The following is a 23,768-nucleotide window of genomic DNA, read 5'->3' as shown; positions in this document are numbered from 1 at the left end:
TCATTTTCTTCTCTTCCGTGATTACTACAATTCAATAATACTTGTTTTAAAAAAAACGGATTTATTTAATGACTTAATCTGAAAGGAAAATGTTATAAAACGGTTTTAATTGAATAAATATCGTTCAAGTATCTTTAGTCTAATGACAGTGATTTCTCTTTCACTTGATGTAACTTAAGAAAACCTTCCGGTTTCCTATAAGCAAAATCAGTTTCCGGCTCCTAGACATCGTAAGCAGTCTCGTCAAGAATACGTATGAGAGATCGAAAATTTTGCAATAATATCCATAAAAAATGATATATTATAGTTGTTTATACTCATCTGATGAATAACCAAGCCGTACTGAAAAATATAAAAGATATTTTTTACCGTACTTTTACCTATACTTTTTTTTACTGTATTGTCTACCATTAATGTATATAAGCACATATAGCACGTGAACATATATGTATTTAAACATATTGTATTGTCTAAAATAACTGCCCAAAGCGCAAAAAGTTTTTGTTAATAGCTTTTGTTAATATATATATATATATATATATATATATATATATATATATATATATATATATATATATATATATTAACGCATAGTTGGATTCCATATGACCAAATACGCTTGAGTAGAGATTTATACAGTCATATCTTGTTATGATAACTTGGATTTGCATCCAATAAGCAATAAATTTGATAGAGTTTAAGTCCAAGAATCTTCCAAGTTAGGCGTCGATCTAGGTGCATACCAAGATATCTAGCATCCTTTGCTTGCGGGAGACAATTATTGATATAGACTGGTTGACAGGTTCTTCTACGGAGCGTAAAAGTTATATGACTGGATTTTGTTTCGTTGGCTTTTATACGCCATCTTTTCAGCCACATTTTTATTTCATTTAGGTGTGATTGTAGCTTGATTGATGTTATGGCTGGATCTTGATGAGAGACTGCCGTGTCGTCTGCGTATGTTGCCACAGTGGTTATTTTTGATGTAGGTAGATCGGCTGTGTATAAAAGTCCATATTTATTTTGTTTACAGGTCTATATTCTTGTTCTATTGTTGTTGTTATTGTTCTTTTTTTCCATGTTTATTGCGAAACCCTAATTGGGGTTCTGGAATAATCATTCTTTTTTCTATTATATAACTTAGCCTCTCTATGTACAGTTTGTCAAAACTTTCGAGATTATCGGTAATAAAGTTATAAGCCGGTAGGAGGTGACATCTTCTGGTATTCTTCCTGGTTTGAGAATCATTATTATTTCAGCTGCTTTCCAGATGTTAGGATAATAATGAATTCGTAATAGAGCATTGAATATAAATTTTACAATTTTACACCCTTCTCTGGTAGTTGCTGTAATATTTTTCCTGCTAAATTTTAAATTAAACCTATTCATGTGATTATTTAATTCATATTTGATGACTTTAATGTAAAAAAATGTGTGTGTTATTTTTCCGATGAGAGATCACTTAATTATGTTTAGTCGGTTTCTGAATAATCAGTTTCCATGACATCGATTATAATGTAATAGGCTTAAAATAATAAAAATATGTTCTTGAATTAAAACGGTAGATAAGTATCAAATAAACATTAAATGCAATTCGCAATTCAAAAAATATTAATATATCTAATTTTCTAGAATGTACTTGATTCTTTTGCCCAGCTGTTATGTCACCAAATACAACAGAAGAATCTGATGTGCTTATAACATACGAGTACATTTTTATAAAGTTATATTAACAATTGATCTATTCAAATTATATATGTTATAATTCCTTTATTATTAACCTTATTTTCATATTACCTCACTAATGCCTTATACCTAATATTGTAATTCCAATTACTCCAACGGAACTAGCTAATATACAAATTGAATTTCCATATTGTTTTCCTTATTATTTTATTTTTCTCAAGACTTCCAGAAATATCGTCTTTATCTTTTGACTTAAATTGTTGTACTATCATTTATAATCAAGTTAACCCTTTCAATATATTTGTCCTTCAAGAGGAACACTGGAATAAATATCTCTGGAGTACACATCTGTCATTTTCTCCAGAAAAAAATGTATTATTCGATTTTCTTACTTTATATGACTTACTTCTAGAATTATTAAAAGTACCTTTTTTAATGGTTATCAATTTCAAGAAACATACACTAGAACATATACTAGAAGAATTTTTTTTTAGCAAGTGGAACTGAAAGATTTAAAATCATCCATAATATACTGCATATATTTATGCATTGTATTTTCTGTTATATAGTCTATTTATAATTAATTTCTACTAGTTCATTTAGCTATTTTCAATTCTCTTGAATCATTTTATATTGTGTACCTTAAAAAAGTTCTAACCGACAGTAAACGAAGCGTCAACAAATAAAATATACTTTTTTGTTTAATAACTATCAATGGTGTAGATATATACCAAGTTTTCTAAAAATTTTAAAATTCAGAAACTTTTGATACTTTTTTAAAAATCTATTATCGATTTCTACGCAACTTGCCCCAATACAACTCGTTTTTATATTTGAACATATTGAATTGGTTCTTGAAACCAAATTACAATAATTAACACATGGGCTGAAAAGTCCCGGGCAAAATAAAGAAAACGCTTTTTATTCAAAATTTGCTTTATTCGTCAACGTAATTTCCATCAAAAGTCACACAATCATTCCATTCCAGAACGACTTATCTTTTTCCTCAAAATATGCGTCAGTTTCAGCGGTATCTTTTTCATTCGAGCAAAATATCTTACCGGTAAGCATTTTTTTAAGGTGTGCGAACATCCAGTAGTCACTAGGAGGCAAATATGGCTATCACGATGGATGTGGGAACAATTCTAAGTTCAATTCATGTAATTTTGGCATTGTTTTGATTGGTTTGTTACATTGTGCGTTATCTTGATGAAACATTTTTGTTCCCGGGCAAAACAAAGAAAACGCTTTTTTTTCAAAATTTGCTTTATTCGTCAACGTAATTTCCATCAAAAGCCACACAATCATTCCATTCCAGAACGATTTATCTTTTTCCTCAAAATAGGCCTCAGTTTCAGCGATAACTTTTTCATTCGAGCAAAATATCTTACCGGTAAGCATTTTTTTAAGGTGTGCGAACATCCAGTAGTCACTAGGGGGCAAATCTGGCTATCACGATGGATCTGAGAACAATTCTACGTTCAATTCATGTAATTTAGGCATTGTTTTGATTGGTTTGTTACATTGTGCGTTGTCTTGATGAAAGATTTTTGTTTCATGGTCGATGAATGGTACACTATACATATCCCAAAATACCGAGGCTATAAACTTTCCAGCCTATTGTTGTGCTTTGGGCAAAATTCGCCAGTTCATATCGACGCAACAATTTGGGTTTGTTACTTTTCGAAATGGGAAAATATGGTCAGAATCACCAACATGTTTTTATTTTTGGTGAAAAGTGAGCAAACGTGGCATCCACTTGCATGAATAGAGCTTTCTCATAGTTAAATGTTCACGCAATATAAAGCTAATACGTTCTTTTGATACCTTTACGATATTAGCTAACTTATTCAACTTCGCATTTCGATTATTCAAAACAATTTTGTGGATTTTTTTTATTTTCTGGTGTTACCATCTCATTTGGACATACAATGCGTTCTGCATCATCGGGGCGTCTCTACGAGCACGTTTGAAGTCAGCAAACCAACGTTTTATTGTTATTTCTAATGGAGTTCAGTTATTTTAACATTTTTTAAGCCATTGCTTGGCTTGAACGATATTTTTTCCTATTAGGAAACAGTGTAAAGTTAAAACATGAAATTGTTTTTGATCCATTGTTTTGAAAATAACAAAAGTAGTATCACTCTTAGCAAAATAACTCACATACTCACATTATGAGTATAATATAAAATTTTAACAGTTTTCTATTGAAATTAAGAAAAATCGATGAAAATTTTTATTTTGAATATATTATCCATTGATAGCCGCTACTTTTTCCAGTCATTTTTAACTTTTATACCATTTACGGATTTCATTTCGAGATAACGATGTATCTTTTAATACTATCCACGAATCAACCCATATTTTGATGTTTTCACACGCTCTGATAAGATAGATCACGAGTCATATGTCAGAACAAGTGGTAATCAGAAGGAAACATTATATAAAAATTACACAAAAAAACATTATATTTTTCCTAAACTTAAAATTAAACATGTTTCTTAGACATAGATAAATGTAATTACGTCGCAACAATCGCAACTTCCTGCAAATATGATTTACTTGGTATACTTTTACACATTTTCAACGCACTGAAAGAGATTTTTGTTCACACGTTGACACTTGTCGATAATTGACAATATATCTATGATACTACTACGAAATGATGCATACTGAAAATTGAAGCCTAGTAAGGCTTCAACATAAATTTGGTTACGAATGTAACCAATGGGATATAATAGACAATAACACCATCTGTTGTAAACCCTGTTAAAAGACCGCTATTAGTTAAACAATAATATTTTCATACTGATACATAATTGTTTTTAATACCATAGAATGAAAATAAGCAAAAAATTCCCTAAACGCCCTTTACTAAATAATATATTTATTTATAACAAATCTTGAATGATCAATAGTTTCGATTGAAATGGAAAATATACAAAAAAAAAAACAAAAACAAATAAAATGAATTACGTGTATAAAATTCACGAAGCGTGAAAGTAATGTATAATGTTCTAAATATTTTAATTATTGCCTCGTCATTACTGAAATAAAAACCAAAAAGAACGTAATTCTTCGATTTATAGATTACATTTAGTCACAATGCTGCTCTAATTCCTCCTTATTATATACTAAATGATGTAAACAGACTTGTTAGAGAATGGAAAAGAAACAAAAAAGCTGTGTAAGATAAACACCTTTCCCAAGTAAACTTATATCAATGTTCATTTCCGCTGTGCTAATAGGACATGAATTTATAGAAATCAATTGCAAAATAACTTGATTCTCGAAACGTCATATTACAGGATATTATTGACTTATTTTTGTAAACATTATTTTATGTAATTTAGTTTATATATATTAAAATTAAACGCCTTATATTTAACTGATTTCCTCTAGATCGTTTTATATTCGAATACCGGAAGATTTTTACCAAATTTTATATACATTGTTGTCGGTAATTGAGCCCTATGATGGCAATTATTCATTGGTTTAGAATGTTTATATAACGCTTATATATCATATGGCTCGCGGCTCTAAAACTTCTGTAAGGAATTGATATATTTTCAACAAATACTTCTATCAATAGGTTTTGATTGTTGTTATCTCAATGATGAGAATTACTGAATGGTTTGGATTGCCTATATATCTATTATTTATCATATATGTCTGTATTTTATCATCAACTTCCTTAAGATATTGATACATTTTCAACAAATTACAACTTAGATATTGAGTTTGGTTGTTGTTGTTGTGCCTGCAGAGACAACTAGTCATGTTTAATATTATATTAACAGTATACTTAGCAGTAGGTAATAATATATTCTAGCCCGATTAAATTCAATAAACTGAAAGGTGTTAGTAACAATGTTTTTTGATTGATATTTTGTTATGTAACATAGACAATTATTAAAAGCAATTTATGATTATTTATGGAAAATAAATTCAGTTCAAATGCCTAGCGTAACAGATGATTGTTCGAAATCTCAAAAATCCCTCAGGATGTATTAGGTTCTTTATTATTATTAATTTATGTTCTACTTATTGAACTCCAAATCCAGAAATTCTATGTGTTTCCTCCAAAGAAGGCAGTGGCAGGAGGGCAGTGAAGAATAATGAATATTACCTCATAGAGGGGCAAAAAAAATTATAAGCATCATAAAAAATAGGTATCATAGATTTTGTATAAATCTGAAGATGAAAAACTCAAGTTGCACTAACTGGCAGTAACTGGTAGTACGTTTGAAGGTTCATATTATTAATTATTTGCATTCGGCTACAGATTTTAACATCAATTAATTTGTAAAGAGGTCAAGATGTAATCAATAACTTGAAATCCCACAATTTTGGCCCTTTTCTTAAACCCTCTCTCAGGGGAAACTTAATTTAACGAATAAGTTGGAATGTTCAATTCGAAATTTAATTACAATGATAAACAGAATTTATTGTTGTTACCGGCTTGATTAGCGCAGTGGTAAAGGTGACAGGACGGTCCTCCTACTGTCTTGGATTCGAATCCTGCTGGGGCATGATCATAAATGTATGTTGTTATTGTTTAATATTTGTGATTGTCTTAGGTAAGAGTGCAAAATTCGACAAGGAAAATGATCCCAGTCACGCCAGTGACCGGGCTGAGTAAGACCGGAAGTCTTCTGTGATTTCTAAGTTGGTCTCTTGTCAGTCGGTAGGCTTAACGCCGAGGACCATTGTTCTGAGCCCACGTTAAACTGTAGGTCCAGTCCAGATAAATCCTTGTTAGTAAAAAGGAGACTTTAATATATGATAAAAGAAGAATGTACTGTTTTCTTAACGAATTTTCCGCTTAAACGTAAAAAGTATTCTATTTTAATAGAGCACCATAGGAATATTTTCGTTCATATTGATCAAACTACGAAAAAAAAAAACGTTTTGCCTAATTTCCTAAAAGTTTCTAATTTGTTTTGATCGCATTATTACAATATACACACGTCCATTGCATGCACAGTTTATTTTATCGTTAAAAGTTTTATATTAAATGCAGCGTAATCACGAAAATGTAGTTATGTACCTATTAAAATTAAATATTAAAATGTCATGGCGTATAACAATACGTTATCAAATTGTTATTTCTGCTGGCAAATAAACTAATTCGCGACATTGGACATCCTTGAAAATAAAAGTTAGCGAGATTTGGAGGATACTGTTTCTATAAATGAAGAAACACATTTTATAAATGGCCTCGAACCTCCAAAAGAAAAAACAAAAATAGTCTGAAACCATCAAAACCACCCCTTGCCGGCTTGGATGGCGCAGAGCTAAAGGCGACTGGACGGCCCACCTATAGTTGCGATAGTCGCAAGTTCGAATCCTACAGGGGCATGGTCGTGAATTTATGTTTGTAACTGTTTAATTAAAATGATCCCAGGCAAACCAGTAACCAGGCTGGGTAAGACCGGATGTCTTAAGTCTTTTGGGATGATTTTTAAGTTGGTCACTCGCCAGTCGGTAGGTTTAACGCCGAGGACCGTGGTTCGGAGCCCACGTTAAACTGAAGGTCTAGTCCAGATAAACCCCTAGTTGGTAAAAGGAGACACTAAAATATATTAAAATATATTTTTAAAAAAACACTCCTTAATATTAGACTTAACGACAATAATACATGAGAAAAAAATCCTACAAATATACAACAAAATATAAATTAAACAATATTATAAAATACATCCACCGTAATATTATTTATTGTTAATATACCAAATGTAAATTAAACGCTGCGTAAAAATATAGATATATAAAAAGCCGATAGCTTAGAAACAACTCGGTTGGAAAGTTTGATCAAACAATTCTCGCTTGATATTTATAAAAAGAACCCGCCAGGTTTTATAGTAGTCTGTAGAGATGCTGCCTATAAGATGTGTCTAGTGAAGAAAGTGAAATTCTTCAGTTTTGATTTTTATGCTAGGTTGAGATTATTAACGATGTGTTTAGACAAAAAAAACTCTACTAACCGAATTAAATTGAATGATAACAAGATTTAATCAACAATTGAGTATCACCTTGTTTTGAAATAACGATTATATTTTTATGAAAAAAAAAAATATATATATATATGTAACATATCAAGTATACATATCTGATGTCGTATTTTCGTAAGATAAATGATTTGAAAAAAACTTATTTTAACAATTATATAAGTAAAAAGGTTTAGAAAATTAAAACTATTAATTCAAAATATTATTTTATTTAACGGAAAGAAGAGGCGACTTGTTGAATATAAAAGATGCTGTACGGATCAATTCATATTAAATAATTTTAAATTGACAAATGCCAGTCTGAAAAATGGAATGGAATAATGATCCCAAATATATTTAATCGTATTTTAATATTCGGAAAGTAACAATGACATAATATAATAAAAGTAATTAGTTTTCATCAAAATAACAGTTTTATTTAAAATGATACATTTTTTAAAATTCTATATATTTGACTTGATTGTAAAGAGGAATGGAGTAATCACTACTAAATATTTCTATCGTATTTTCTCAATCAACCTTTATCAACAATTCAATAATATTTTTATTTTTCGTTAATAAAGGATATTTTAAGATTATTATCGTTGAAACTTGAGTGAAAGAAGTTTTTACATTCAAAAGGCCTGAACAAACCTGGAAAATCGAAAAAGTCAATAAAACAAAGACCAATAGTAGCCAAGATAACAGAAATGCAGTCAAAGTTGTTTTTCTATTTATCAATCAAAATATTGTTCTTTTTATCTTCTTACATTAATAAATAATCTTCAAAAATAGAATTCCAAAATGCTGCTATATTAATGTACAATATATTGTTATGTACAATCATACTACAAAGAAAACATAAATCCATATATATTATATATAAATCAATGTAAGCATAAATTCGGCACATTATTTTCAAGGTGGCGACTAGGACGGCACAGACAGATTAGTTAATAATTAGTCGAATTAAACTAGTAGGTCGAAAAAAACTGAAAGTATACGACTGAAGCAGTCGATAGTAAAAAATAGCAAAATCAGTTGGACAGAAAATAGCGACTGAATCAGTAGATAGTAAAAAGTAGTCAATTACTAAACAGTCGATAGTCGTTTTCTGTCGATAGTTCTCAAAGTTAGTACCGACTTACTCACCATTCAGTTAGTCAAAGAAAAAGAGATGGTCAAATAGCCTTGGTCATATTACATAACATATATCTATAAAAATACTTTAAGAATGTTTAATCATCAAAAACATTTAGTTCATTAGGATAATAATGTAATACATCAAGTCATTACAAACTGGTGTGCTCTGATTCGTCATTTTTATACTGCTATTAAAAATGTTTATTTGTTTTTGAGATATATATCATATTTTATTACGTATAATTTTAGGGTATGTTTAGTAGTACTTTTTGTAGGAAACTCATCAAAATCGAAAACTTATCTCAAATAGAAGAACACAAAAAAAATTGTAAATAACACAAAATAACATTGTACACACTACTAGTTCAAATGCCTACGATACAAAAAAACAGCGATTTTCACAAATCTGTTATATTTTTAATATATATAAAAATGATTTATTAAATATTAATGGTAAAATTTAAAAAATTCAAATGTTAAATTGCTTAAGCATTTACGTCAAAGCCAATAATGGCTTGTTAAAATTAAATTTATAACTAGTTTTGTCTATATAGTGTATTGAAAATTTGATATCTCTTTTTGTATTCTTTCAGGATATGTCAAATTTTGGAAAATTCTCAATGGAGATATCCGAAAACTACAAGGGCATCCTCTACAATATAATTCTAGTGATTATAGCAAGTCTTGAATGTATCGTAGCTGCAATAGCATCGTATAAAAGCTCTAGAGAAGTGTGCCCCTGTTTTAAGAGAAATGATGAATATTACCAGGTAAAAATCCTATACTCTATATATAGTCATTGTGTTCATTATATACCTCTTCTGTAGGATAATCTCAACATGCACAGAAGTCATGCTTTGGTCAGTTCATGGTTGATGGGAAAACATGGCGGCTCGGTACCATCACCAACACCTATTTATGTAGTTACCGGTCCCAATTCAAGCTTGGGAAGAGGAAGCAAAGTAAGTTTTAGGTTATTATTTATTATGAGTAGTATTTAGTGCTAAGGGGTATGTCTTTATTAAAAAACAAAAGTTATATTGTCAATATTATCATAAATCAGTACAATAATTAATAACTAAAAATAATAAATATAACTATTAATCGTGAACGTTGAATAGATTTTGTTTCAATTATAATATTGTTTAACTTTCACGCGACTATCTTAAGACTAAAAATTACCATATAACAAATTAAAACCATATTGGTCAGACAATGATAATTCGAAGGATCAAAGTCTGGTGAGGAAGGCGTTTATCAATCTATCTAGAGATCAAAAAAATTAGTTTTGCTGCATTTACTGCTTTTAATTAGACTTTATAATAATTAGGTCTAATATTTTTGTCAGGTTTTAAGGGCACGATCTTAAATAATATACTTTTTTTAATCGTATTAAGCATTGTTATAATATAAACTGCACAAATGAAAATTAATTATTTCATTTAGAAAATTTACAAAACACTTAGAACTCTTCAAAACTAATTTTTAATATTATGTTTAAACTGTATTATTCGATAAAGCCGATAGAATTATATATATATATATATATATATATATATATATATATATATATATATATATATATATTTTTGATTAATAATATATATATATATATATATATATATATATATATATATATATATATATATATATATTATTTCATTTTCTTAATTGCAATTGTTATAAGATCGTCTCGACTGTGAAATTTCTCCTGATCAGAGAAGAAAAAAACTGACGGTTGTCTTAATATCGGAAACTTTCTCTGAAACTAGCAAAGAGGAAGTGTATTTAATAGCCGTTTAGGTGTTTTTCATTGATTACCGTCTAGGAAAACGTACTTGATAAGACCTAGTTTAGTTTGATACTTTTTTTGATCCATTTAACGGTCAACGGTTGTGAATTTGTATTCATCGTAGATAAACATGTACGGGTTAAAGGTGATATAGTGTACGGATATATATTAGGTCTTGAAATGAATCTTAATTACTTTTATTTTAATTTTGTTAAAGTATTTAGTTTCCCTTAAAATTGTTTACTACTTTTTATCGCTTACCACCTAAATAAATTCTATTTAACTATTCTAGAGTACCTTTTTAGTACCAATTGAACTGTTTTATCATTATTTATTATAATTTTAATTTAATTTATTTCAAATTATAATGAATCAAGTTTGGTTGTAATATTCTCAAATTAGTTCTTTTAATTATCTGGTTATATAGTTAATTTTCTTTCTACTGTTATTTGAACCGAAGATTGAAGAAAATATATATTTCAACTATTTAGATGTATTTGTTAAAAATGGAATCATAGACTTCTTAAAAGTACACGTAGTAGTGCATTAATTATAAATGATTAATTATAATCAAAAGTAAACATTCTCTACTTCCGGCTATGGAGAGTTGATGATGATAATATTATAATCATTTAACATCTATGTCACCAATCGTTGGTAATAGGTTAATCCATGGTCATTTTCTTTTGTTCATTATTTGATTTTATCTTAATTATGAAGAAGCAAATGTAGGTGAAAGTAATTAGAGTGGATATAATTTAATATTCTCTAACATTTAATTGTATTCAGATTCTATTCAATCTAGATCTAATATAAATGGCATTTTAATAACGTCTTTTTATACATGACGATACAAAAATGTAATAGTATATATTGTATATATAATTGGTATTTAATATATAACACCATTATAATTTTATAGATATATCGAATAATGAAGCATAATTCGAAAACCATTCGACATCATAATCTGATCCTAAATCATTCCAAAATCAACTAGTATGCTAGCCAATTGCAAACTGACTAAACATTTAAATAAATATTTTAAAGAAAAAAATTGAACCGACATAATAATCGTTGGAATAATTAAATAAAAATAAACAAAAACCTTATTTAATCTATCTACCAAACGTATATTATATTCTACTAACATATATACACACAATTTAGCTTAATACCTACCTAAACTTAAGATTTAAGCAATCACTTAATACAAAAATCTGAAGAGAAGTACAGAAGCTAAGAAACAGACTAGTCTATTCAAAGCAGTAGTGATACACGTGACCTGTCAAAACGTCGCAATGTTGCCGCAGCAACTCCGAGTTTTAGTATATATTGGCTCTGTCATATAACGAAATTCTAATCTAAATAATATAATCAACCAAAAATGTTATGTATTGAAATTTATTTAAACATTATAGTACATGTAATGTATATATTATCGAAGAACTTAAAACTACAATTAATTTTACAGTCACAATAATTTATATACTACATTATTTATACTTACTATATTTCTGCTTAGTTTGTTACTACCTGTATACCTCTTTCTTGACAAAACCACATTAAAATCACTACATTCTCCGTATGTGCCTGATCGAGCTCGCACAAACCAAAAGTGTTATTTTCGACAATGCCTCTTTCCATAAATCTAGACAATTCTAGTTTGAATATCCTCCTCAACCTAAATATTTATTAAATAATTCTTTGTAATAACCCAAATCAACCCAATTGGGTTAAAAATGCAATCATAGGCAGGAAGATATAATACTCTGTGACCATAACGTTCAGTAACCTGATCTATCTTTAAAAATAATAATTGTAAAATGAAATTAAAGATTTCATTTATATTTACCGAGTAACAATAGTTGAAATAGTTCATTCTTTAACATGTTTTCCTCGAAACCCCTTCGTACGTTATCTTTACACCACTTAAATCCTATATTACACAACAGTGTATGAAGAGATGTTTCACATCCCTCAAATAGCTGTATATCTTTTAGTTTTTCATGGATATTTTCCTCTAGGACCAATAACGAGTGTGTATGCGTGAAGTACTTCGAAAGAGTGTTAATAATTATGCGAAGTGACAGCCAAGTGCGTAGACTAAAACGTTTAACACAATCTGATCTGATTACTGCATATATATAGACTTTAGAATAATCTTTAGAATAAGATTAATTAATTAAAATAGTATTTTATACAGGAAATCATTTAATGAAGTGATTTTCTATATGCCATTTATATATAATATAAACATAACAAATACTTATTGCCCCCTTGGCAGATTATTGGATCGAAACTACTAAGAGTGATATGATATGTAATTTTATACCACGCGAAACTTATCAGACAATACGATGACTAACATATGATTAATAAACGTTTGAAGCCATGCCGTGTGGTACCTGTCGTCTGGTCACTTGACCCTTCTCGTAAATCCGACACAGTTTCTCTTAGCGTTTCAGTATGCTCAAGGCATAAAGTAAAAGTTAATACATATTTAAGCGAAGTCAACAACCCATACCTGACGTTTTGGGTACGCAGCTCGACCGAGATAATCAAATAGATTCGCATTAATTCAATTTTATTTATCTCAACAATTGATCGGTTGTATGTTGCATCGCGTTATGGTTAAAGATTCCACATGGTTCGTTTTCTAAACAACACATTACTTAACATATATCCATAAATTAAACTGAGTTATGTCGCAATTAAATATAATAACATAGCTTATTTGTTTTTGCAATTCTCTCTCTCTTTCTCACTCTCTCTCTCCCTCTAACTATTTTTTTATTGGTTTTACCTCTACGAATCCATTAAAAATAGTCAAAATCTAAATAATGATTATGTTATAGTTTCATTTGTAAGACTAAAACCAAAATTCCGGTATTAATTAAAAATTGGTTTAGATGCCGTTTAGACACGCATATATAGCCGAATATAGACAGCCAAATAATTTGAGATTTTTAACATAATCTACCTACTTTTTAAATAGAGTCGGAAACCTTTTGATAAAAAAACGATGTCTCGATGTCGAAAAAATGATGATTACTTTGGCTTCTATGGTATACCTAGATACACAACTTCTTAAAACGAATACGAATTAAACGAATACGTATAAAAATGCGAAACGTACTCTGGTGCCCAAAACCAAAAAAGCGACAACCATAGTATAGAAATAATCTTCGCGGCCCTTAGCATAGCAATCCAATCAAACCGTTTGTCATCTAGATATTGGACGTTGCCAAACATTTCTCCATTTACTTCTGAAATTAATTCTCTATTTACTCTGTGACCATAAACCAAATATGAATAACCTTCCATTATTGATATCTCATTCACATTATCTTTCTTTATATCTTCCAACGAATATAATACTAAAATAATAAGCTAGTTGTTGAAAATTTAGCTTGAATAATAATAATGCAAGAATTGTATGCTTTAACATTATGTAATTTTAAAAGAAGAAAAGAATAAGCAATTAAAATTCATATTTACCTAAATACACTTAAGAAACTATGTAATTGAACCTTGTTATATATATATATATATATATATATATATATATATATATATATATATATATATATATGTATATAATGTATAATAAATAAAAATATGAAAGATAAAATGAATGAGAAGAGAGAATGAATGGAAGAATGAGGATTGAGTAGAATAAAATATAAACAAACCACAAGAAACACATATATTATTATCAAAAATTAACAAACAATTTCCAGAAAATGAATTAAAAATTTTGTATCAAAAATATTTATTAAATATTGATACATATATATAGTTAGATAGGCTTCAACAACTTCAGACTTGCTATTCTTAATAAGTTTCCTGTAATTTTCATTCTGTTAGATATTTTCCTTCCTTGATGATTAGCTTCTATTAAAATACATATAGCAGATGTGTACTGTATTTTTCAGCAAATATATACAATTTATATACATAGTATCTAATTTTATGATGGTCTGATCTTATACTGTGTCAGTCTTTAATAATGTTTAAACTATTTTCTATAAAACAACTACGCACTCTCGTTAATTTCAATAAATATTAAAAATTTACCTCAATAAATAACTCCAATAATTACTCAAATAAATAAAAAAAATGATAATCACAACATTACAAAAGATGTATTATTTTTATAACATTTTTGTTAAATTTTTGTTCAGCAATTGATATAGTTCGAAATACTTAACCTTATATGGTTTCGATGTTTAAAGAAATTCATTTAATTAAAGATTAAGAAAAGAAGAAAAAAAATTAGAAATTTAAAGATATGTGCGCAAACTTTATTAATTTACAAATAAATATTTATTTCTAACTCTATATTTACTCTTAATATTAATAAATGTATTTATAGAGAGAAAACAATAAAGAAATGTATTACAATAGGAAACTATTATTTTCAGTCATATTTATGTATTGAGATGATTTACTATAATTGCTCTTATTATTCATTCATATCGCTTAATAGTAATATTAATTAATATTCTTGTCACATCTAATTCATTCACGTTTACTTCCATTATATTTATTCTAATTACTAATACTAATTACATATATTAAGCGTACAAATATAATTTTCTATCGTTTAGCAAAAGTATAAGAAACCAATAAATTAACTCTTTGGTATATACATTATAAAATATAATACATTATAATTGGAAGAAAATCTCAAAATGCATGTTCCTGATTTCTACTAATTTCGAACGAAAATGGTTCTCATCTCAAACACCATCTCATCGCATATGAGGATGCTAAATATTGGATCGATTCGTGTATGACATCAAAAGACAAAACATTCTTTCAATCTGGTAAGCGTATATTACTAATAACCGTAAATCTTTAGGGTTTGACAATATTTTGAGTAAAAATTAAAGTGAAATTTTAATCAAACCTTGATATTAAATTAATATTTAATAATTATTTAACAACAGATATCCAGATTATTTCTTAAAAGAGGTATTCCAGTCTAGATAGATTCCAGCGGCAACTAAAAATGAGGCGATTGAGATGAAATATCAACTTTTTGCGAACCTTCTATCTATACATTCTTCTATCATATCAAAGTAAAAACTTTAATTTTCAAAAAATTACATTTCTTTAATAGTAAGATTTTAATCTAAATGAGAAAAATTAGAAAAATTGATTTTTGCTTTTCTAGACCGGAATACCCCCTTAAAAAACAAATACAAAATAATTATAAGCATAAAAATATGTAAAGCTTGAAAATTGGATCACTAATATTCGCCAATTAATTAACACCTTGCTCTATATACAAAATAACATAATTCACGTAGTAAAAATTCATGTTCATTAAAATTATGCTTTTTTATATTTTAAAGTCTCGTTTTTACCAACGAGGGCTTATATGGACTGGGCCTACAGTTTTAACCGAGCTCCTCGGCATTAAGCCTACCGACTGGGTAGTGACTATTATATTTCTTAAGCACATATCTCTAAATCTCTCCATATATTTTTTCAAATTTCTAGACTAGAATAACCCCTTAATAAGCAAATAATAAATAATTATAAATATAAAAAATTTGTAAAACCGGCTTGGTGGCACTGTGATAAAGGCGATAGGACGGTCCTCCTACTGTTGCAATGGGCGCGGGTTCGAGTCCTGTTGGGGCATGGTCGTAAATTTATGTTGTTATTGTTTAATATTTGTAATTGTCTTAGGTAAGAATGCAAAATCCGACAAGGAAAATGATCCCAGTCACGCCAGTAACCAGGCTGGGTAAGACCCGATGTCTTCTGGGATGATTTCTAAAGTTGGTCACTCGCTAGTCGGTAAGATTAATGCTGAGGATCGTGGTTCGGGGCCCACGTTAAACTTTAGGTCCAGTCCAGATAAAGCCATAGTTGGTAAAAGGAGATTTTAAAATATATATAAAAAAATGTAAAACATGTAAATGATCACTAATATTCGACAATTAATTAACACCTTGCACTACATTAAAAAAAAACTAAATTGGCTGGTAAAATAACATAAATCATACAGTAAAAATTCGTGTTCATTAAAATTGTTCCGAATGAAAATTTAAACTAAAACAAGACCATGATTTACATAATATTACTTAAAATAAAATCACACCTTAATATTTCAAAAATAACTCTAGATCTATTACCAAAAATCTATGGACGGAAAGTTCATACAAAAATATTCAAGAAATTATAATGTATTACAAACAGAACGAAAAACTAGGTGTGTGATGTTCACCAATTTGTACGATTTCGAGTCGGTTCGAAGCTTTCGAAAAACTTTCATTTGCAAATAGAGTTTGAAGTATTTGTAATGCGTAAAGCACGCCACATTTGCGAGTTAAACGACAGCAGTCATCCCATGCATAATTAGACATTTGTTTTAAAAACAGGTGGTAAATTAGTTTTACAAATAACACCTAAGTGACAAACGATGACAAGTAAGCATTTAAAATTTCAGTCATCATATATTAGTTTACATTCGAGAAATTTTTAATTAAAAAATATATTAATTAGTTTTTAAAATACCCCATAGAATGCTAACTACAATTCGATTTGATCGAAAAACCTGAAGACCTCGCCTATATACAAATTTAATTCCGATAACAGATGAAATAACCTAACATAGCAAAAGACGAGATAATTTATAATTAAAGAAAAAAACTGGTCTAATTCTTCACGACCTGATAATTTTCGATTTTGTATGCAGCGGTATCGATTATCGATTTTTGTTTATGCATAACTATTACGTTAGAAGTGAAAACTTAATTTGCAATATAAATTTATAGTGAACAATATTTGCAACATAACAAATAATAATTACGTTAGAAAAAATATGTTGATTTCGCGATATGCGCTTATAAATTTGTACATAAGATCTGATGTTACCCTACTGAATTCCGTAAAGATATTAAGTCTGTTAATATTTTAGCGAATATGTTTTAGAACAGTCTTTTTTTACTATCTAATTTATGGGTTTTTTTTTTCAAGAGAATGATGTTTATATATATGACTTAATGAACTTCAGTACATTTTATATTACCTCTTTTATACCGACAAAAAAAAAACAAATAAAATATAATATCATAATTAAATAATTTAAAGTCTCCTTTTATCAACTAGAGGTTCATCTGGACTGGACCCACAATTTAACATCCTCAGCATTAACTGGCGAGTGACCACCTTAAAAATCATCCCAGAAAACATCCGGTCTTACCCAGCCTGGTTACTGGCATGACTGGGATTACTTTCCTTGTCGGATTTTGCACTCTTGCCTAGGACAATCATAAATATTAGACAACCACGAAACATAAATGTACGACCATGCCTCAGCAGGATTCCAACCGGTGACTATAGCAATAGTAGGTGGACGGTCTTGTCGCCTTTACCACTGCGCCAACCAAGACGGCTTATTTAGAATTGAAGGCTTAAACAACACTGATCTAAGTTTGTCGGATATTGGAGGACATTGTTCTTAATTTATGAAAAAGCTTACCATAAAATTGAAGAAGCCGTTGAAGGTTGTTTCGAAGGATGAAGAGGGAAATTACTTTGATAAATTTTACTATTTCTTGAACATAGTGGGAAAAGCAAACTTTAAATTAATTTATCAAGCGTTTTCTTAGTAAAAAGATTTCTAAGGTTTTTTGATGAAAAAAAGTTATAGAGGATTTTTCTGCATTATTAAATTAAAATCTACTTCAGCCTCTCATAATTCGTCATGAAATTTTACGTGGCTATATTATTTTTGAAACAACTTTTAGATAATTTAGGTTTAGATAATTACGAAACTAAGTATATATAAATATTATGACATAAAATCGACCACTACTGGAAAAATGACATAACTACTATAAGCTATTGGTATCATAGAATTGTAATTAATTACAGATGATGCTCTTAAAGGAACTATATTAAGCATATATAGGAACAGCGAGCATGTATTTTGATTAACGCTATCTATTGATGAAAATGTAAAATTGAATGGTTCTGATATTTCTCTGCATAAAAAAAACAGTTTTTCATTTAGTATTATTGCGTTATTCAGGGTATAGACGCTAATCCTCCATCCACCTCTCCAAGAAATATTGATGACATACAGTCATTCAATCTTGCTGTGTATACGCTAGGACCAGCAAGGTAGTGTATTATGAGCTGCTAAATCCATACAAAACTGTTACTGTATATGTCAACGGATGTCATTTGAGCAAGTTGAACGACGTTCACAGCAGCTTGTTGTAATTGGAATTGGAAGTTCTGTCACACCAGACATAGAGCCTTCTGAATACTTGTTCAGATTGATAATTGAATATCTGCAGTACCAACATCACTCATTCGGCATGGTATGGCCATGTTGCCAGAAAATCATCATATATCATCAATATATTGTACAATTTTTTGTCACTAAATAAATTCTTAAATTAAAAAAAAAAGATCAGAACATACAAGCACAACAACAACAAAATAGGCCATTTCACATTCATATTTAACTATTACATAAAATTTTGGTTAAAATCTCTTTTTAATCTAGAGAAGAGGAGAAATACAATAGTATTTTTTAGGAATAAAATAAACTGTAGTTAATAGTATAGACTTTCTGTTGAGGCATATAGTAAAGTTGAAAAAGCTTCAAAATTATAAAAATAGAGGGAATTATGGCATCAAACCGAGCGAAACCATAATGACAGATTTGATTCATTTGAGTTAAGGATTCAGAAATTAACAACATCAGAAATACGATAAAATGACTTTAAATGAGATAAAGTTTGACCACATTCAATAAAATGAATTAGATATTCCACCCTACCTACTGTATTAGCCAAACACCGCTCTTTGTTATTTCTGATTGTTCGACTGGATGCAGCACAATTTGATAGGGTAATGGTTCAACTTCTTTTACGGAAATCAAAAATTGACTTCTAGATTGATTGGGTCGTTCCAAAATGAGAAACATGACAAAGTGAATTTTAAAATGGTCAAAACAAAAAGTAGAAAGCGATGCACAATTCTCTACAGACACAGATTTTCAATTCACATTTTTTGTTTCAGTTTTCAAACTTTCTTAAAAATTAATCAATATCAATGCCAAAAAATGGAAAAAATAATACTTTAATATTTTTTAGCCTTTGGAACTATCGGCTGAAAACGACTATAGACGACTATTCAGGAACTCATTGTTATTATTTTTCAACGTTATTTATTAATGTAATCGGGTAACTCTGTTTATATTATCTACTGGCAACCAATTAGTTACTAATTAACTTTGATTATTGAATTTTGATAGTTGATATAGATTGATAAAAAATAGGATACAAATACTTAGGGGACATTATAATCAAATTTTTATAATCAAATCAAATCAAACAAAACAATTTACAATCAAACGATATAAAACTTATTATTCTGCATTATTCAAAATGAAACGGTTCTATGAACAAATTAGAATCCAGCAATTACCTCTTTCCTTTTCCTTCCCAAAGAAAGACGGAGAAGGAATACGTACGAACATCTCCATCTCACTTATGGCACAGTTGAAAAAAACATTCGTAAAAACACTTGAAATAAAATAAACCAATTATATTTTTATATTACGTTATTATTACTTTCCAAGTATTAAAATGCGATGAAAAATATTTGGCATCTTCATTCCATTCCTTTTTTCGCAGTGTTATTTATCAATCTAAAATTATATGAAATGAACTTAGCTATAGATCAGAGAATCAAATAATTACCTCCGTCCTTTTCTCTCTTAAAATTAACACAGGAAGGAATTCGTACATCTCCATCTTTTATCACAAATGGAAAAATAGTGAAATATTGACTATAAACTAGTTCGACTGTTTCGACCGATTTCAGTCGATAGCTCCCAGCGCTAATATGTTTTTACAATTTTTTCATTAAAAGGAATATATCGTCAAAAAACATCGATAAACTCGCTGATAACGTTTTATTTCACATGAATAAATATAATCATAAATAGCCGATGACAAAATCCATGCAACTAATAAAGGACGTGTAGCACTATAGCATAACACCATAACCAGTTCAATTATATATCGGCAATAAGACAATGTCGTAACGATAATTATGGAAATCCATAACGATAATATTTACGACCAATGAGCAGAATGAAATTTTTTCGTAGTGAAAGTAGTACCGGTGACATTTTTAACCGTTTGTTTGTTATATTGCCGGCCTATGAACGCATGTTTTTTTTCAACGTGACACCATCAGCAAAACTGGCGAACCGCTCTCTCGCTTTTCAAATCGCACGTGTCCATTCACGCGGACTAGAATCTAAATCGACCTTGGGATCTAGGAAAAGTGCAACAATTCGTGTAAAAATCGCTAAAATACGATCGGGAAGTCTGAAGATAACGAGAGTAAATATCATTAATATATTTCAGTCAAATATTATTATTTTTCAGATCAGATAATAAATTAATAAAATACCTCAGATTATTCGCTTGAATTTTAGTGGATTTTACCGACGAACATTTCAACGAACGTCATCTATTGTGATAAAACAAAAATAATGATAAAAAATAAGAAAGCATAGTCATAATGTAATAGAGAGTTAATTCAATAAGGATTTCTGTAGATAAGTTTGGCAGCGTCCAAAATCTAGATGGTGCTTTGATCGTTGTTCAAACAGGCTAATTGGTTTATTTAAATTTATAGTAAAGTACCTGTAAAGAAAACAATGTAAGTTTGCATGTGGTTCATACTTAAATAGGATTTAACATTTTATAAACCAATCAAAATGTGAAATAATAAATACAGGTTATGTAACAAAGATATCATAAAATCTCAAATCGAGAGAAAGAAAAGAAATCGGCAATATTTGTACGCCCTGCTCTCTAGTGATTCGGATGCGCAAAACGTGATTGCGGATGTGCCCATTTGAGTTTCCATTCAATATTTCTATATTTTGTGATCTCGATAAAACTCGAGAATAACTAGCCCAACTTCGTTAAGTCCATAGAAGGTTTATATTGTGAGAAAATGATGAATAATTGCGAAGGAAATAGTAATAACAAGTTTGTTTCCTCATACAAAATGTCACTGACACTGTCATCAATATAATAGTTCCAATGTCACCATGGATCGACATTTTTCTTGGTTGTCAAATACTTATAGATGCCTTCGGAAATATATTTAAGAAAATAGTTGTAGTGAATATTTACGATAAAACGTACTTTGTAAACGGGTTTCACATTTGTTATTATTTAGTCACAAATTTAGTGCGCGAAAACTGCCTTTACTTTTATTAATAACAATACCAACCTGTCTTAGGTCGTCGAATTACCAATGTACAACGAATGTACCAATGTACGACGAATTACCTCACTGATGACCAGCGAAGGACAAAAAGTCGAAAAAAAGATAACATGAGTCAACTTAAAATTTGACTTTGACTTTAAAGGATTAAATTCCAATTCTTTAGGAAACCCAATTAACGATATTTTTCTAAATCTGTGGTGTTAATTTTTAATTGAAAATTAAACCACTTAGATTAATATTTCAATTATTTTTAAGTTTTACTATCAAAATAACTTACAAAAAAGTAGAACATAATTTAAAAGTGCACGCTTTTACTTTTCTTTTATGTTTATAGGTACAATCTCTTAATAAACCCCAAATATAGTCGGAATTACTTACCTTATCGGAATTACTTTTATGAGAACTAAGAGATGAGCTACTTTTCCGCGACAATTTTTTCGGTTTCTCAGGTATTGGTCGTGTCCTGTTGCAGACAGGATTCCAGATCAGGATATTCGATAGGTTTTGCATCTTTACCTCTACGTCTTTTACTCGGATTCACAATCCAAAAGTAGCAGTCGTTAACGTGATCTTTTGGTTCTCGCCAGATTCTTGATGTTGCAAATTTCATTGACCTTTTCTTACCTCGCTACCAACTTAAAATATAAAAATGGAATTTAATATGTCTATTATATTTAATTCAGAGTTTAAAATTTGCTGATTACCTCCCAAACATCTTTTACAATTATTACAAGCAACATGTGGGGCCCATGTCTTGTCTTGATTCCGAACAGGACAGTTAAAATATGCTTCGTAGGCTTTACAGAGAACGTGAAATGTATTTAATTCGTATTTTACGTCTCGAACTTTAATAAATTATACCACATATATAACAAAATGCATCAGCATCATATTTACACTTTCGCGATGGCATTTTTAGGTATTCTAGATTTGTACAAAATACCTGATCCTTATTTATCACTTTAGTACCATCTATCAGCGCTGTGTGAACATTAAAACACACCTCTGATCGCACGGTATTTTTAAATCTATTAAAATTTATTAAAAAATTCAAATTTGATTTTTATTATTATTTAAATATTTTTATTATTATTTGATATTATTTGAATTTTATTACTATAACTATTACAAAATCAAACTTTATACCAAAAAAATATATTTTCTTATCGTTTTTGTTCATAACTAAGCGGAAAATCATAAAATAGGCTTTAGGACAAAGAACGAAAATTTTTTCTAGAGTCGTGTAATAGTCGTATTAGTATGTCACAATTACGTTCGCAAGAAACTGGAAATAAAGTGATGAAACACAACGACATTGCTGCAGATGCAGAGCTTGTGTGCTCGAGAAGCAAACAGTATTCCGGGAGCGTTTCTAAATATTAAAGCAGCCAATTAAAATACATCGGTAAATATATTGACTTATGTTATGCTGATGGAATAACAAAATTACTACAATTGGCTACTTCGGCAACATTAACACAATCTTAAATTAATGCAGATAAGAGACCAAATGTATCACTTGCTAGGAGTACTGTTCTCATTAATTCTAAAATATATTTATTTTATGGTCAGTCCAATTATGGAAATTGATTAACGTCAGACCTGAAAGGGACAAATAAGATTAAATGTTACTAAGTCGACACATCTGGATCTCACATACAGTTATTACATAATATACGCTTAGTGTAATCTTAATTAACACTTTAATTTATTACTACTGTTCAGTAACGAAATAGAAGTCTATAAACATATATCACTGCTGCCAGTAATATCTAAAGTTTCTGGAAAACTCCTTTTGAAAAGAATGAAACCGATCATAGAGAGAAAAAAATTAATACCAACACACCAGTTTGGGTTTATTAACAAGC

The 23,768-nt window shown here is 29.2% G+C and overlaps 1 protein-coding gene across 1 annotated transcript in view; it reads left to right on the top strand.

Annotated features, from left to right (window-relative positions):
• LOC143206541 (uncharacterized) overlaps positions 1 to 23,768 on the top strand; it is a 64,691-nt gene that overhangs the window by 21,920 nt on the left and 19,003 nt on the right. The window contains exons 4-5 of the mRNA XM_076419138.1: positions 9,413 to 9,589; positions 9,647 to 9,781. Coding sequence (XP_076275253.1) covers positions 9,413 to 9,589; positions 9,647 to 9,781 — 312 coding nt within the window. The remainder of the gene's footprint in view (positions 1 to 9,412; positions 9,590 to 9,646; positions 9,782 to 23,768) is intronic.

The sequence above is a fragment of the Rhynchophorus ferrugineus genome, unplaced genomic scaffold, assembly GCF_030347505.1.
Source record: "Rhynchophorus ferrugineus isolate W39M unplaced genomic scaffold, kcgeb_rfMv2 rfM1, whole genome shotgun sequence".
In the NCBI taxonomy this organism is placed as follows: domain Eukaryota; kingdom Metazoa; phylum Arthropoda; class Insecta; order Coleoptera; family Curculionidae; genus Rhynchophorus; species Rhynchophorus ferrugineus.
Note: the sequence above shows the minus strand (reverse complement) of the source record. Positions and strands in the feature narration are given on the sequence as shown.